This window comes from Pogoniulus pusillus, chromosome Z (assembly GCF_015220805.1).
Source record: "Pogoniulus pusillus isolate bPogPus1 chromosome Z, bPogPus1.pri, whole genome shotgun sequence".
NCBI classification, from domain to species: Eukaryota; Metazoa; Chordata; class Aves; order Piciformes; family Lybiidae; genus Pogoniulus; species Pogoniulus pusillus.
In genome coordinates this window covers 7664234-7679657 of record NC_087309.1, presented here as the reverse complement: position 1 = coordinate 7679657, position 15424 = coordinate 7664234, and the positions used below count along the sequence as shown (strand labels likewise).

The window sequence follows — 15424 nt, the reverse complement described above, 5'->3', positions numbered from 1 at the left end:
CTGCAGCCGCTGGAAAGGAAGAGAAGGACAGACCTCACGAGCCAGCCTGAGTGAGTTATGTGGCTTAGCTTAATTTAGTAAGAAACCGCTATTAATTAATAGCTGAGTCCTTTTCCAACTTCTGACTTCTAATATAGTCAGATTATTGATGGTATCCTTGTAGATTAAATTCTCATGCAACTGAACCTGTTTATTAAACTAAATTAATCTTTATATATATAGTTGTGGGGGTGGGTTTTTGGGAAAATAAAAAATAACTATTTTTGATAAATTCTCGACTCGGCCACGTATCAAATCCTGCCCTCCGCAACAGCTGCTTATGAGATTCTTTGAAAATAAGACTTACTTCACTGGCTCAAGCAACGGCTAACTTGATATGCTGTTTTTAACAAGAGAGTTAACAGTATTGACTTAGGAAACATCCAGGAGTAGGGAATCATATAGAAATACTTCCCCATCCTGCCAAAAAAAACACAAAACCCTGTCTAATCAAGTCATATATTTCAATGACCCATTCTAGTGATCTTGCTAATCACTTCTTCAATTGCATCACTGAAATGCCCTAAGTATAAACTGACCCTTTCTTCTAAATGGCAATAAGACACTACTTCTTAGAGAGGCTGCTTACCTGCTTTTGAGCAGCACAACTATTTCTCTTCCTCACACGGCCGTTTTTCAATGCTTTCTCCCTGGCATCGTCTCCCATCATGTTCTGGGGCAGGGTTATTACACTGGCGAGTTCGAGTGCTTTCTCCGTTGTTGCAGGTGGACCAGGCACTCCAGCAGCTCCAGCCTCCATCAGTGACAACTGGTACTAAGAGACCATACTTAGGATTAGTCCAACGTCTCTCTGTCTTCTGCAGAGTGACAGAAGTGTTAATTAGACCTTCTCATGGGGCACTCCTGAGGGGGGACAAGGTAGACCATGATTCAGTTCTTAGAGTTTTGTTTATGGTGGCATGGCAGATCATTACAGGCTCCAGCCACACAGCCCATCACACAGATATGGCTCTTGAAAATGCCCTTGTCAATGGCACTGCACAACAGTTCAGAGGCTTCCTTGTTTTTATCACTCTAGAAAGCTGACTGAGTATCAAGTTCTAAGGCCCATTTTGGGCACTTGTACTCTAAAAAGTGGCCACAGAGAATGAATTTTACTGCAAAATATTTCTTTTCACATTATCAGTTGCAGAACTGCATTCATAGAATCATAGAATCCTAGAATCAGTTGGAGTTGGAAGGAACCAGAAGGATCATCTAGCTCCAACCCCACTGCCATGGGCAGGGACACCCTACCCTAGAGCAGGCTGGCCAAAGTCTCATCCAGCTTGGCCTTAAACACCTGCAGGGATGAGAACTCAACCACCTCCCTGGGCAACCCATTCCAGGCTCTCATCACTCTCATGCTGAACAGCTTCCTTCTCACGTCCAGTCTGAACCTACCCATCTCCAGATTTGCTCCATTCCCCCTAGTCCTGTCACTCCCTGAGAGCCTGAAGAGTTCCTTCTGCAGCTTTTTTGTAGGCCCCCTTCAGATACTGGAAGGCCACAAGAAGGTCACCTCAGAGATTCCTCTTCTCCAGACTGAACAGCCTGTAATGGGGGCTCCAGAACTGGATGCAGTACTCCAGGAGGGGTCTCAACAGAGTGGAGTAGAGGGGGAGAATCACACTTCTGATGCAGCCCAGAATCTACTTGGCCCTCCAGGCTACAAGTGCACACTGTTGGCTCATGTTGAGCTTCTCATCCACCAGCATTCATCTTCCTCTATCCCTTTACAGACCAATCTGATTTTGAGCTACTACAGTAATTATGGAATGTGATTGTGTGTCAGCAAACACAGTTCTTTTACTGGAAACTGAAGACGAAATAACTTACAATGTGTGATGAGATTTTTGCCTAAAATCAGTTTACCATTGAGTGATGATCCTGTTTACTTAAATGAACTTGGGCTATCACGCTGAGACTTGGTCTATACATCCCAATATATATGGGACAATGAATTCTAATTTAAGAGCACTCCTTTTGTGGAAAGGAGTCAATAGCTTACAATAACTTCCACAATATAGACCCATGAGATTTGAGAGCAGTAAATCTTATGCAGTACTGCAACATCCTTCTGTCCTCAGGAAGTCTCCTTCCATCAGGATATGAAGTATGCTCATTTTAGTCTGTCTAGAGTATTTACTAACCTTGAATTAATGTGGATTTGGGAATCTGACATGCAATCCCGTGGAAGTAGCTTGAGCACATGCATTTACAGGCTCCATCTACCAGCACAAGAGTGCCTCCGTTTTTGCAGGGTTCACATTTGCATACACTGTATTCAGAAATGTAGTCTTCAATTGCTCTTTCCAAGTTTTGTTTCTTTAAATATGCATTTCTCATCTTAACTGGAACAAGTGTATGTATTGGAGAAGGCTGTAGAGGAAAAAACAACAACAACAAAACAATGAAAGAAAACAAAACCTGTGCACAACAAACTTCTCTGAAGTTCTGAATCCTTTTGATACACCCATCACTAGTGTACGCATCTGAAGAAGCTGTCAAGATGAAGAAAGAAGAAAATGCCTCAAAGTTCATGATAAACTTGGAGTCCCACTTCTATCTTAGAACAAAAGCTTTCAAACTGTTAGAGCTTTGAAGAAGTTGTCCTTACCCGTTGTTGTATCATTACTGGAGCATCAACCAAAGACCTAGACCACTGTATGTAGTCCTCTATATTAACTGGTTTTGATCCTCTTATTAGCATTTCTTTTATTTTAACTGAGAAGTCAATCTGCCCTCCTTCAACTAGGGAAATGACATCATCAATGATAGCATCATCATTATATTGTGCTGCAGAAAGAAAAGAGGAGAGAATGAAGAACAAAGTTTAACGCCTATGCACCTTGAAGAACATTTGTCCGTTTAGTGCCACTTCTCCATCTCTATGAAATGACTGTAGAGAGAACTCTTCACTCACTGTTTTTTGGTGGAATTCAGTCTTTCTTTGCTCATACCTCTCATCTCTTCTATTTCACAATTAAGTTAGCCCTGTTTCTAAAAGGGAAAGAAGGGGTAGGGCAAAGTGAGAGACATTATAGAGAATCGTAGCTATTTGATAACAAGCTGAAGATGAGTGATAGTACTCCACTGTAATGGAGGGCGTGTAGGTCCGAACAGAGGATTCCTTATGCCTCTGCATGCCTGGACATGTTTTTCTGCCAGGACCCCTGGCAGAAACAAGTTGTGTAAGCCACACACGCCCAGCTCTTGTCTCCCTGGAGTTAATCCATGTGATCCCCATATTCGGGAAAGTCCAGGCAAGTAGCCTTATGCCTACTATGGTAAGGCTTGGCTTACTGCCAACCTGATTGGTCACTTTAGTGGCCAAAGGGCACATAAATCTTGGCCCACAGTCCATAAAGAGGGGTGCACAGGAGAACCACGTGTTCAGTTCAGTTCAGCTCGGCTCTCTGACCCACCTGCAAGGATCAGACACAGTTCTGACCTTCACCTGAAGTGCTTACCCACTCATACTCAGTCGCTCGGAAGACATTGCATAGCTCTGATGCTCTCTGAGGCTCAGACCTCATGTTTTGATTCATTTGCAGCTAATCCGCCTGCGTACCTTAGGTGCAGAGCTCATTTAAGCCTGCACATTTATATATAGAATCATAGAATCAACCAGGTTGGAAGAGACCTCCAAGATCATCGAGTCCAACCTATCACCCAGCCCTAGCCAGTCAACTAGACCATGTCACTGAGTGCCTCATCCAGTTTTTTCTTGAAGACCCCCAGGGACGGTGCCTCCACCACCTCCCTGGGCAGCCCATTCCAATGGGAAATCACTCTCTCTGTGAAAAACTTCTTCCTAACATCCAGCCTATACCTACCCTGGCACAACTTGAGACCATGTCCCCTTGTTCTATTGCTGGTTACCTGGGAGAAGAGGCCAACCCCCACCTGGCTACAATGTCCCTTCAGGTAGATGTAGACAGTAATAAGATCACCCCTGAGCCTCCTCTTCTCCAGGCTAAACAGGCCCAGTTTCCTCAACCTCTCCTCATAGGATTTGTGCTCCAGGCCCCTCACCAGCTTCGTTGCCCTTCTCTGGACATGTTCCAGTACCTCAACATCTTTCTTGAATTGAGGGGCCCAGAACTGGACACAGTACTCAAGGTGTGGCCTGACCAGTGCTGAGTACAGGGGAAGAATAACCTCCCTTGTCCTACTGGCCACACTGTTCCTGATGCAGGCCAGGAAGCCATTGGCTCTCTTGCCCACCTGGGCACACTGCTGCCTCATCTTCAGCTTACTATCTATCAGTACCCCCCAGGTCCCTTTCCTCCTGGCTGCTCTCCAGCCACTCAGTCCCCAGCCTATAGCGCTGCTTGGGGTTATTGTGGCCGAAGTGCAGAACCCTGCACTTGGCCTTGTTAAATCTCATCCCATTGGCCTCTGCCCACCCATCCAGCCTGGCCAGGTCCCTCTGCAGGGCTCTCCTACCTTCCAACAGATCAACACCTGCTCCTAGCTTGGTGTCATCTGCAAACTTACTGATGCTGGACTCAATGCCCTCGTCCAGATCATCAATAAAGATATTGAACAGGACTGGGCCCAGCACTGATCCTTGGGGAACACCACTTGTGACTGGCTGCCAACTGGATGTGGCACCATTCACCACCACTCTCTGAGCTCTGCCATCCAGCCAGTTCTTGATCCAGCACAGAGTGAATCTGTCCAAACCATGAGCTGCCAGCTTGGCTAGGAGCTTCTTGTGGCAGACAGTGTCAAAGGCTTTGCTGAAGTCCAGGTAGACTACATCCACAGCCTTCCCCACATTCACCAGGCGGTAACCTGATCATAAAAGGAGATCAGGTTGGTGAGGCAGGACCTGCCCTTCCTAAACCCATGCTGGCTGGGCCTGATCCCTTGGCTATCCTGTAGGTGCTTTGTGATGGCACCCAAGATGACCTGTTCCATGACCTTGCCTGGCACTGAGGTCAGGCTCACAGCTCTGTAGTTTTCTGGCTCCTCCTTACGACCCTTCTTGTGAATGGGTATCACATTGGCAGCTTCCAGTCTTCAGGGACCTCTCCAGTGAGCCAGGACTGCTGATAAATGATGGAGAGTGGCTTGGCCAGCTCAGCTGCCAGCTCTCTCAGCACCCTAGGGTGGATCCCATCCGGTCCCATGGACTTGTGAGGATCCAAATGACTTAGCAGATCCCTTACTGCTTCCTCATGGATTAGAGGGGGACTGTACTGGTCCCTGACTCCATCCACCGCTTCAGGAGTCCAGATGTGCTGGAGACAACCTGTCCCACTAGTGAAGATTGAGGCAAAGAAGGTGTTAAGCACCTCTGCCTTTTCCTCATCCTTTGTCACTATGTTCCCCTCTCTATCTAACAAGGACTGGAGGTTGTCCTTGGCCCTTCTCTTGCCATTCATATATTTAAAGAAACACTTTTTATTTCCCTTGGCAGCCGTGGCCAGCCTGAGCTCCAAGTGGGCTTTTGCCTCTCTAATTTTTCCTCTACAAGACCTAGCAACCTCCTTGAACTTCTCCTGGGACACCTCCCCTCTTTTCCAAAGGTGATACACTCTCTTTTTAATCTTTAATTCCTTCAGCAGCTCCCTGCCCATCCAGCCTGGCTGCCTCCCTCCTCGGCTCATCTTCCGGCTCAGTGGCACTGCCTGCTCCTGTGCCTTCAGGAGTTCTTTCTTGAAGCAGCTCCAACCTTCCTGGACCCCTTTGTTTCTAAGGGCTATTTCCCAAGGGACTTTCTGAATTAGTTCCTTAAATAGGCTGAAGTCTGCCCTTGGGCAGTCCAGTGTGGAGGTTCTGTTGATGCCCCTCCTGGTTTCTCCATGTATTGAAAACTCTATAATTTCATGGTCACTGGACCCCAGGCAGCCTCCAACCACCACATCCCCTACCAGCCCCTCTCTATTTGTGAGCAGCAGGTCAAGCAGGGCTGCCCCCCTGGTAGGCTCACGTAACAGCTGGGATAGGAAGTTGTCTTCCACACATTGCAGAAACCTTCTAGACTGCTTCTTCTCTGCAGTGTTGAAGTCCCAGCAGATGTCTGGTAGGTTAAAGTCGCCCACCAGAACAAGGGCAGGTGATCTTGAGGCAGCCTCCAGTTGCTTAAAGAGTAATAAATCAACCTCTTCTTCCTGATTGGGTGGTCTGTAACAGACTCCAACCAGGATATCAGCCTTGTTGGCCTTCGCCTTAAGTCTCACCCATAATGACTCAACTTGATCATCTTTGATTTCTACCTCCACGACATCCAGAGCATCCCTAATATACAGAGCCACTCCCCCACCCTTTCTCCCTTGCCTGTCTCTCCTGAAGAGTCTGTAGCCATTGATTACAGCACACCAATCATGTGAGCTATCCCACCACGTTTCAGTGATGGTGACAATATCATAGTTTTCCTCCAGCACCAGAGCTTCCAGCTCCTCTTGTTTGTTACCCATACTGCGTGCATTAGTGTACATGCACTTCAGCTGGGCTGCTGCTTTTACTCCTAGCTCTAGCCTACCATCCTCAATTCCCTTTGATTTATCTCTGGTGCTGTCATGTTTAACCCCCTCCCCCTTCCATTCTACTTTAAAGCCCTCTCAACAAGCCCAGCCAGCTTATGTGCCAGGGTCCTTCTCCCCTTCTGTGATAGTTGTGTCCCATCTGCTGATTGCAGACCTGTGGCAAGATGAAGTTCCCCAAGATCAAAGAATCCAAAGTTATGTTGGATGCACCAACCTCTGAGCCACTTGTTCATCAAATATGCTTTCCTATTCTTCTCTGTATTCCAGCCTGTGACTAAGGGTATAGATGAAAAGATTACCTGTGCCCCTGCTCCCTCAACTGCTTTCCCCAGTGTCTTAAAGTCCCTTTTGATAGCTTTTAGCCCTCTGTTATTAATCTCATCATTCCCTGCCTGTATAACTAATAAGGGAGAGTAATCAGAGGGCTGCACTACAGTAGGCAGCCTCCTGGTAACATCCCTGACCCGGGCTCCAGGGAGGCAGCAGAGCTCCCTGTGGAAGGGGTCTGGCCGGCATATGGGGCCCTCTGTTCCCTGCAGAAGGGAATCACCAATAACAATTACCCTCCTCTTTTTCTTCTGGGTACTTGTTCTGATGCGAGGGGGCAACTGACTTGCCCTCCCAGCCGGTGATGCTTCTGCCTGCTCCAAGATCACCTCATCCTCAACCTCTAGTGCCCTATATCTGTTATGTAAGGGCAGCTGGGGATGTGAAGATGGCTGGAAGGGTTTTCCCTTGCCTCTTCTGGCAGGCACCTGCATCCATTCTTCTTGGTTGCTCTGTTCGTCTCCCTCTGGCAAGGGGGACTGCAGAGCATGTTGCTCTTTTGTACCTTCCCTTTCAGCCTTCAGTCGTTCCACCTCTCCCTTGAGTTCAGCCACCAGGTTAAGCAGACAATCAATCTGCTCACACCTAATGCAGCCATTGCCTGTGTCGAGTGCCAGGCTCCAGCACCCCTCGCATCCAGACGTCTGGACGCCTGCACTCCTACAGGTGGGCTCTGTTTGGGTGCCCACAGTTTTACAAGTATTATACAGCTTGGACCTAGTTCGAACCATGTCTGCTATCCTGAAGGTCCGCTGCGAGTTGTTAGGGGTGGTGGGTTTTGTTTTTTGTTTGTTTTTTTTTTTTTTCCCAGCGGGGCGCTGCGCTGCGCTCAGCAGAGACAGCAGTGAGCTCCTCGTTTGAATGTGGTGCTCGCCAGGCACCGCCCTCTGACTCACCTTCCGGCGAGTACTTAGCGCCTGCTTGCCGCTCCCTGCCTCCCTCTGGGCTCCTCAGAGCGAGAGAGCCTCAAGAAAAGAGGAGAAAAAAGGCTGCGAGAAAGCGCAGGAGCCAATAGCCTCCTAAACCAGCTGTGCACATCTGCAAGCTGTCTTGCTTTATCTACGGAGCTCAGGCTCCCAGCAGCCTAGCACATTTTGCATGCCTGCTGCTTATTGCCTGGAGAGAACCAGGAAGCAGACTTCTGGATTGTCTGCACACACACACACGGCCTGAACCCATGAAGGAATCATGCCAGAGCCAGCACGGACATTCTTCTCCTGTTCCTGTAATCCTGCCAAGCTGATAATCCCTGGGCATGGCATCCAGAAGAAGACAGCAACATTGAGGCAGAGATCATCCCATGCCAGGAGAAAAGGATAGAAAGTCTAAGACCCCAGAGACTGGGAAAATTCACCTATTTCCCCTCAAGCTAGGAAGATTCCAGCCTCATAGAGTCCACAGATAAATCCCCTGAAGTCTGGACATTGGGCATAGGCTGTGACACAACCCCAGAGGGTGATTAATAATTAATAGCAATGCTTATAAGTAAAGCTTTAATTCCTCTGTAATATAAGTAACCTCTGTCTTAGAGCAGAAAGAGTTTCAGCCCTTCTGCTGGGCAAATAGCATAAGCTCCCAAGCGGCATTAAGCCAAAGGGAAAATTCCTCTCTCTGTGTATAGTTTGAATGTTTTGCTAGTTATTGACCAAATCCCTGTATATATTCTATCCTAAATTGTTTTCATAACTGCACAGACCTAAATTTTAATTCACAGTGGTTGGGGGTGGTGAGAGTTCATAAATATTAATTTTAATAAATTATATTTTTATATAAAATTTATATCACCTCAAATTAATTTCTCACCTCTGCCAAATACGTGTAGGTACAAAGAACCACCCACTCCGCAACAAGCACCTGGGCTGAATCAGGAAAGGGCAGGAATTAGAACACTAGGAGCTTTTGCTTCATAATTAAAACATAAGAGCACTGAGAATAATTGCTTCATCTGTGCTCAGTAGCAAATTCCTTGCCTTTTGCCATTTTTAGGTCATATGATGGAAGAACCATCTCCAGTCGCAAAGGAGCAGAGAGGAAAAATGACAAGTAGGGGAACACAAACAACTTAAATCAAAGAAAGAGACTTCAATTCCCTAAGTCTCTGCCTGTTCCAGACATTATTCTTGCAGGATGGAGCTAAGAACTGGCTGGATTGCAGAGCCCAGAGAGTGGTGGAGAATGGTACCACATCCAGTTGGCAGCTGTCACTACTGGTGTTCCCCAAGGATCAGTGCTGGGCCCAGTCCTGTTCAATATCTTTACTGATGACCTGGATGAGGGAATTGAGTCCAGCATCAGTAAGTTTGCAGATGACACCAAGCTAGGAGCAGGTGTGGATCAGCTGGAAGGTAGGAGAGCCCTGCAGAGGGACCTGGACAGGCTGGATGGGTGGGCAGAGGCCAATGGGATGAGATTGAACAAGGCTAAGTGCAGGGTTCTGCACTTTGGCCACAACAACCCCAAGCAGCGCTATAGGCTGGGGACTGAGTGGCTGAGAACAGCCAGGAGGAAAGGGACCTGGGGGTACCGATAAATAGTAAGCTGAAGATGAGCCATCAGTGTGCCCAGGTGGCCAAGAGAGTCAATGGAATCGTGGCCTGCATCAGGAACAGTGTGGCCAGTAGGACAAGGGAGGTTATTCTGCCCCTGTACTCAGCACTGGTCAGGCCACACTTTGAGTGCTGTGTCCAGTTCTGGACTTCTCAATTCAAGAGAGATGTTGAGATGCTGGAACATGTCCAGAGAAGGGCAACAAAGATGGTGAGGGGCCTGGAACATAAACCCTATGAGGAGAGGCTGAGGGAGCTGGGCCTGTTTAGCTTGGAGAAGAGGAGGCTCAGGGGTGATCTTATTACTGTCTACAACTACCTGAAAGGGCATTGTAGCCAGGTGGGGGTTGGCCTCTTCTCCCAGGCAACCAGCAATAGAACAAGGGGACACAGTCTCAAGTTGTGCCAGGGTAGGTATAGGCTGGATGTTAGGAGGAAGATCTTCACAGAGAGAGTGATTTCCCATTGGAATAGGCTGCCCAGGGAGGTGGTGCAGTCACCATCCCTGGAGGTGTTCAAGAAAAGACTGGATAAGGTACTTGGTGCCATGGTCTGGTTCACTGGCTAGGGCTGGGTGCTAGGTTGGACTGGAGGTCCCTTCCAACCTGTTTGATTCTATGATTCTATAAGAGTGAGTCAACAGCAAGATGGGTTAATGGAAGGGCTTCCGAGATGCAAAGAAAGGCATTTGGAAGCTTCACAAAAAGAAAAATCTGGGAACAAAGGCTCAGCCTGGCTTGATCTAAAAGCCTGAAAGTATGGCAGCCTCACCTCTATTGTCTACTGGGTTTGTCCTTTCCTCTGCAGAAATACCTATATTGATTATAAATGGGGATACAATTGGTGTCATCTTTCCTAAGCAAAAGATATAATGTAAAATAAGGTTATACTTACTTTTGTCACGCACATGAATCTTTCCACACCGACTACCACCAAAATCAGCACTGGCCTGTAATTCTGCAAGTGAAATACCAGCATGCAAGTTGTAGCCAAGACATCTCTTCACATCTTCTACAGTAATATCTGGAATAGGAAATAATCAGGTGATTAGAGAGTTTGAGTGGCCATAAACAATATGATAAGGCTATTCTTGAAGAATAAATTTCAGGGATGTTGGAAATGCTCATGGCTTTTTTTCTTCCCATTTAACTTCTGCTTTCTGCTCTTTTGTGAAATGAATATGAGCATGATTGCATTTGAAATGCCTATATGGAGACAGATGAGATGTGCAATGATTAGGAAATTATATAAAGTGTACATTAAAAAAAATTGGAATCATAGAATCAGTCAGGGCTGGAAGGGACCACAAGGATCATCTAGTTCCAACCCCACTGCCATGGGCAGGGACACCCTATCCTAGATCTGGCTGGCCAGAGTCTCATCTAGCTTGGCCTTAAACACCTCCAGGGATGAGAACTCAACCACCTCCCTGGGCAACCCATTCCAGCCTCTCACCACTCTCATGCTCAACAACTTCCTCCTCAAGTCCAAGCTGAACCTACCCATCTCCATTCCCTCTAGTCCTGTTACTCCCTGATATCCTGGAAAGTCCCTCCTCAGCTTTTTTGTAGGCCCCCTTCAGATACTGGAAGGCCACAATGAGGTCACCTGGGAGCCTCCTCTTCTCCAGACTGAACAGCGCTAACTCTTTCCATCTGTCCTCACAGCAGAGGTGCATCAGCCCTCTGAGCATCCTCACTAATTTTGTCTATTTCCCTTGTGCTATCTGGAAGCAGATGTCTCCCTAGGAACCACACTTCATATATTGTATTGGAATACATTATGACTTACTCTTTTCATGTGCTGAATTATTAGGTCTCCACAGTTTCTCTTTCCTAGCTTCAAACATGTTTCTATTTCTCCATAGAGTCATTTAAGGCCACTAATCTCTTAAGCACTCTATTTGCATAAGTACAACTCTTTCTCTGTCTGTTACTGCCTCCAACACCTATCTATTTAATGAACTCACTTTTGTCTTCAGAAATTATTTTCCTTGAGAAACAAAACGTAATCCATCACTGCAACATGAAGTGTAGTTAGTGGGATACGTCCATTTCCCTTTGCATAGTCTGACCATATGATATTAATAGTATTTTTGGTGCCACATGCAGCAGGTACTTAATTTCTGATCTCCAGACCCAACATGAGAATTGCCTTCTCTAATTTTACTCCAGAATGATCACTGTAATTCAACACAAAGTTGCATGTATCTGAACTGCACATGACAAAGGATTAAATTGCTGCATTTTTTTTATCTTGGCCTGGGTAAGGAAAATTCTGGGGGAAGTGTTAAAGTCTATAAAAAGTTTCAACACACTGAAGTGCATCATGTGACTTCCAGGTAGTTCTTCAATTTATTCCTCATTTTCTGCCACAACCTTGCTCACAGAGTGATCATACCACAAGAAAGCATCAACTAGCAACTTGGATTTGAGGTTTAGGCAGATTTGCTAGACACTGGGGATCTTTTGTGCATCATTTCATGCCAATTAGTATTGAAAATATACTGCAAATGTTTAGTAAAGATTATTTTTCTCACTTATAGACTTCAAATACAGACTGAAAACAAATTACAAAGACTAACTCTCATCTCTGTTGAACACATATAATTCTGTAATGCTACTGGTGTGCCACTATCAGAGCACACTGAAACACAGAATCACAGAAACTTAGAGGTGGGAAGGGACCTCCAGAGATCATTAAATCAAACCTCCCTGCCAAGGTACGATACCCTAGAGTAGTTCACACAGGAATACATTCAGGTGGGTTTGGAAAGTCTCCAGAGAAGGAGACTCCACAACCTCTCTGGGCAGCCTGCTCCAGGGCTCTGGCACCCTCACACCAAAGAAGTTTCTCCTCATGTTGACCTGAAACCTTCTCTCTTCCAGTTTATAGCTGTTGTTCATTGGCTTATTGCTGCTGAGCAGTGAAAAAAGATTGGGCCCAGGCACTTGACACCCACCAGTCAGATATTTGCACACATTGATCTCCTCTCAGCCTTCTCTTCTCCAGACTAAATAACCCCAGGACTCTCAGTCTCTCTTTTTAGGGGAGATGCTCAAGTTCCCCTGTCATCCTTGTGGCTCTCCACTGGACTTTCTCCAGCAAGTGCCTGTCTTTCTTGGACTGGGGAGCCCAAAATTGGACACAGTATTCCAGGTGTGGGGTCACTAGGGCAGAGCGGAGCAGTAGAAGAACCTAGACCTAATCCTGCTGGCCACACTTTTCCTGTTGTAGCCCAGGATGCCATTGGCTTTCTTGGCCACAAAGGCACATTGCTGGCCCATGCAGAACTTGCTGTCCACCAGCACTCCAAGGCCTTTCTCCACAGAGCTGCTTTCCAGCAGGGCAGCCTCCAATCTGTACTGCACTATTTGTGGTAGTTCTCCACATGCACAAGTCTATCTTCATAGATCTCTTTGTATGAATGGTGACTTGGTGATAATCTGTATAACATAGGAAGACCAACAGGATGCTTACCAGCTCGAGACATAGCATAGTTGTCCAGCACATACACAAGTTCATATATTCCTCCTACAGCTCCAGAAACTGCATAGTGAGTTCCATAATCTTCTAGGAATTTGAAATATTCTCCCTTTTCATATTTAGTGGGCAGAGAATTTAGATCATGAAGGAAAGTATCTGTGAGACGGATATCACGACTCCGCATTTGGAATCTTCCCAGCTGAACTTTTCCTTTTATGTGAAGAAAGGTTTGGTTCTGAATGCAAGGAGAAGAAAGTCAATGTGAACAATCTCCTGATATACAGCATAGCAGGAAAAATTCCATTTTACTGATAAAGAAACTGCAGCACTTTTAAACATAGAATCATAGAATCAACCAGGTTAAGAGAGACCTCCAAGATCATCCAGTTCAACTTAACACCCAGCCCTGTCCGATAAACATTGCAATCAATCCACTGTTTTGGGGCAGGGACAAACTTATGTAGTCAAAATCAAAATTTCCCCAATTTAAACTAAGGAAGCAAAAAAGAGATTTAGATCGTTTCAGTTCTTCCAGATTTGCAGAGTTCTCCTCTTAGGAATTTCAGCAAGCCTTTTGTGATCTGACCAGAAGATATTGTCTTTAATTATGATATCTACTGAAAAGGCCTTTCTGACTTTCAAAAGACTGAAAAGTAATTCCATATGGCATGCTAGAAAACAGAGGATGCCCACTGGGATCAGATGGAGTTTTGTCTTTGTTTATAGTCAGAGAAGAATGAAGTGTTCTCTGTTTCTTTAGATGACTTATCTGTTAATCTTAGACTGTCAGAAGAAAAGACACAGCACCAATTAAAAAAAAAAAAGCACACAACAAAAAACAGGAATAAAACCCCCCAACTCCCCCCCAAAAAACAAAACTCAAGCAAACAAAAAAAACAAAACAAACAAAAAAAAATTAAAACCAAAACAAACAAAACCTCCACAGTACCAAACCTAAAGCTCAGAAAAACCCTAACACAGAACTGTCCTGGAGTCCTGTATACCCCTAAATTCCTCTCCCTCTGTGGTTTGAATGGGAGAGGAAAAGGCGTGAAAACACCTGTTTCCCCCCCCTGCCCTGCAGGCATGAAAGGGGGAGAGCAAGGGGCCCTTCTGGCACGAGGGGTGCCCGTGCAGTGCCCGCACTGGAATTGTGCTGGGATTGGCTGTGCCCTTCGCGCCTAGACAGTGGTAACTCTGCTCTTTTTCTAGGAAGAGTATAAATATTGGGGGACTTCCCGCATTGGGGTTCCTGCCTTAGAGTTCTCCCCCCTACCTGGATAGATTCTGCAAGAAAGAGTCCCCTGGAGCTCTGAAGGACAAGCTCCTGAGGGACAGGACCATCCCTGCTTTGGATGGCTTCCACCATTAGCACCCTTCATGCAGACTCAATATTCCTTAGCGATTCTCTGACGGTTCTGAAAGAGAGCGAGGGGACAAGCATCTGGACCGCCCTTTCTTTCAGCCAGCCTGACTCACCTGTGAGTAACCATTAATGGCTCAGCCTGATTAATTGTGGGGGACGCTATATTTAATGGCTCAGCCTTTTCCAACCTCTGACTTCCAAAATAGTCAAATTACCTATGGTATCCTTGTAGATCTTCTCAACCTATCTGAATCTGGTAAATAAAGCTAAATTAATTTCTGTATCTAGTTTTGGGGGTGGGTTTTCAGGAAAATAAAATAACTCTATTTTTATACAAATTCCTGACGTGGCCACGTTAATTCCCTGTGTTCACAACAAGAACAACAAAACAGAATAGTGTCCTAAAAGTAATCTGGAAAAAAAATCTCATTGAGGAACTTTATCCATGGTGGCAGGGGAACTCCCTTTCCCACCTTCCGTCTGTGGAGGTTTGAATGGGGAAAGAAGAAGGTGCAAAACTGTTTTCCATACCCCTACCTCTGTCTCCAGATATTCAAACGGGGGAAGAAGGAGGTGCACAACCACTTCTCATATCCCTGTGGGTTTGAACAGAGAACAGCAAAACATGCCCAGCGTATACATGGCATTAGATACATTTGTCTAAGGAGTTTTTTTGAGTAAGAGTGATGAGCAGTTCCCACTTTTTCATGCTTCCACTCTGCAAGTCTCCAACTCCAGCAAGTCTGTTTGAAAGAGACACCTGAGGCACCTGGACCTGGCTTCTCATCGCTGCTGTATCCTAGTTTCTTGATCTCTACCCGTAGCTGGAGAACCTTGCCTCTACTGTAGACTCTGCTGGAGAGGAGCTCTGAGGAAAAGGACCTGGGGGTCTTGGTTGATGAAAAAGCTCAACATGAGCTGGCAGTGTGAGTGCAGCCCAGAGAGCAACCGTGTGCTGGGCTTCAGCAAGAGCAGCATGGCCAGCAGGGCAAGGGAGAGATTCTCTCTCTTTACTCTGCTCTCATGAGACCTCACCTGGAGTACTGTGTGCAGTTCCGGGGCCCCCAGCACAAGAAGGACATGGAATTGTCAGAGTGAGTCCAGAGGAGGCCATGAAGATGCTCAGAGGGCTGCAACAGTTCTCCTATGAGGACAGGCTA

At 46.2% G+C, this 15424-nt stretch overlaps 1 protein-coding gene across 1 annotated transcript in view; it reads right to left on the bottom strand.

Annotated features, from left to right (window-relative positions):
- Positions 1–628: 628 nt before the first annotated feature.
- The window catches only part of C9 (complement C9), a 40839-nt gene continuing 26043 nt past the window's right edge, over positions 629–15424 (bottom strand). Inside the window, exons 7-11 of the mRNA XM_064140148.1 lie at positions 12893–13133; positions 10307–10435; positions 2660–2838; positions 2193–2421; positions 629–808 (exon numbers count right to left, since the gene is read on the bottom strand). Coding sequence (XP_063996218.1) covers positions 648–808; positions 2193–2421; positions 2660–2838; positions 10307–10435; positions 12893–13133 — 939 coding nt within the window. The 3' untranslated portion in view covers positions 629–647. The remainder of the gene's footprint in view (positions 809–2192; positions 2422–2659; positions 2839–10306; positions 10436–12892; positions 13134–15424) is intronic.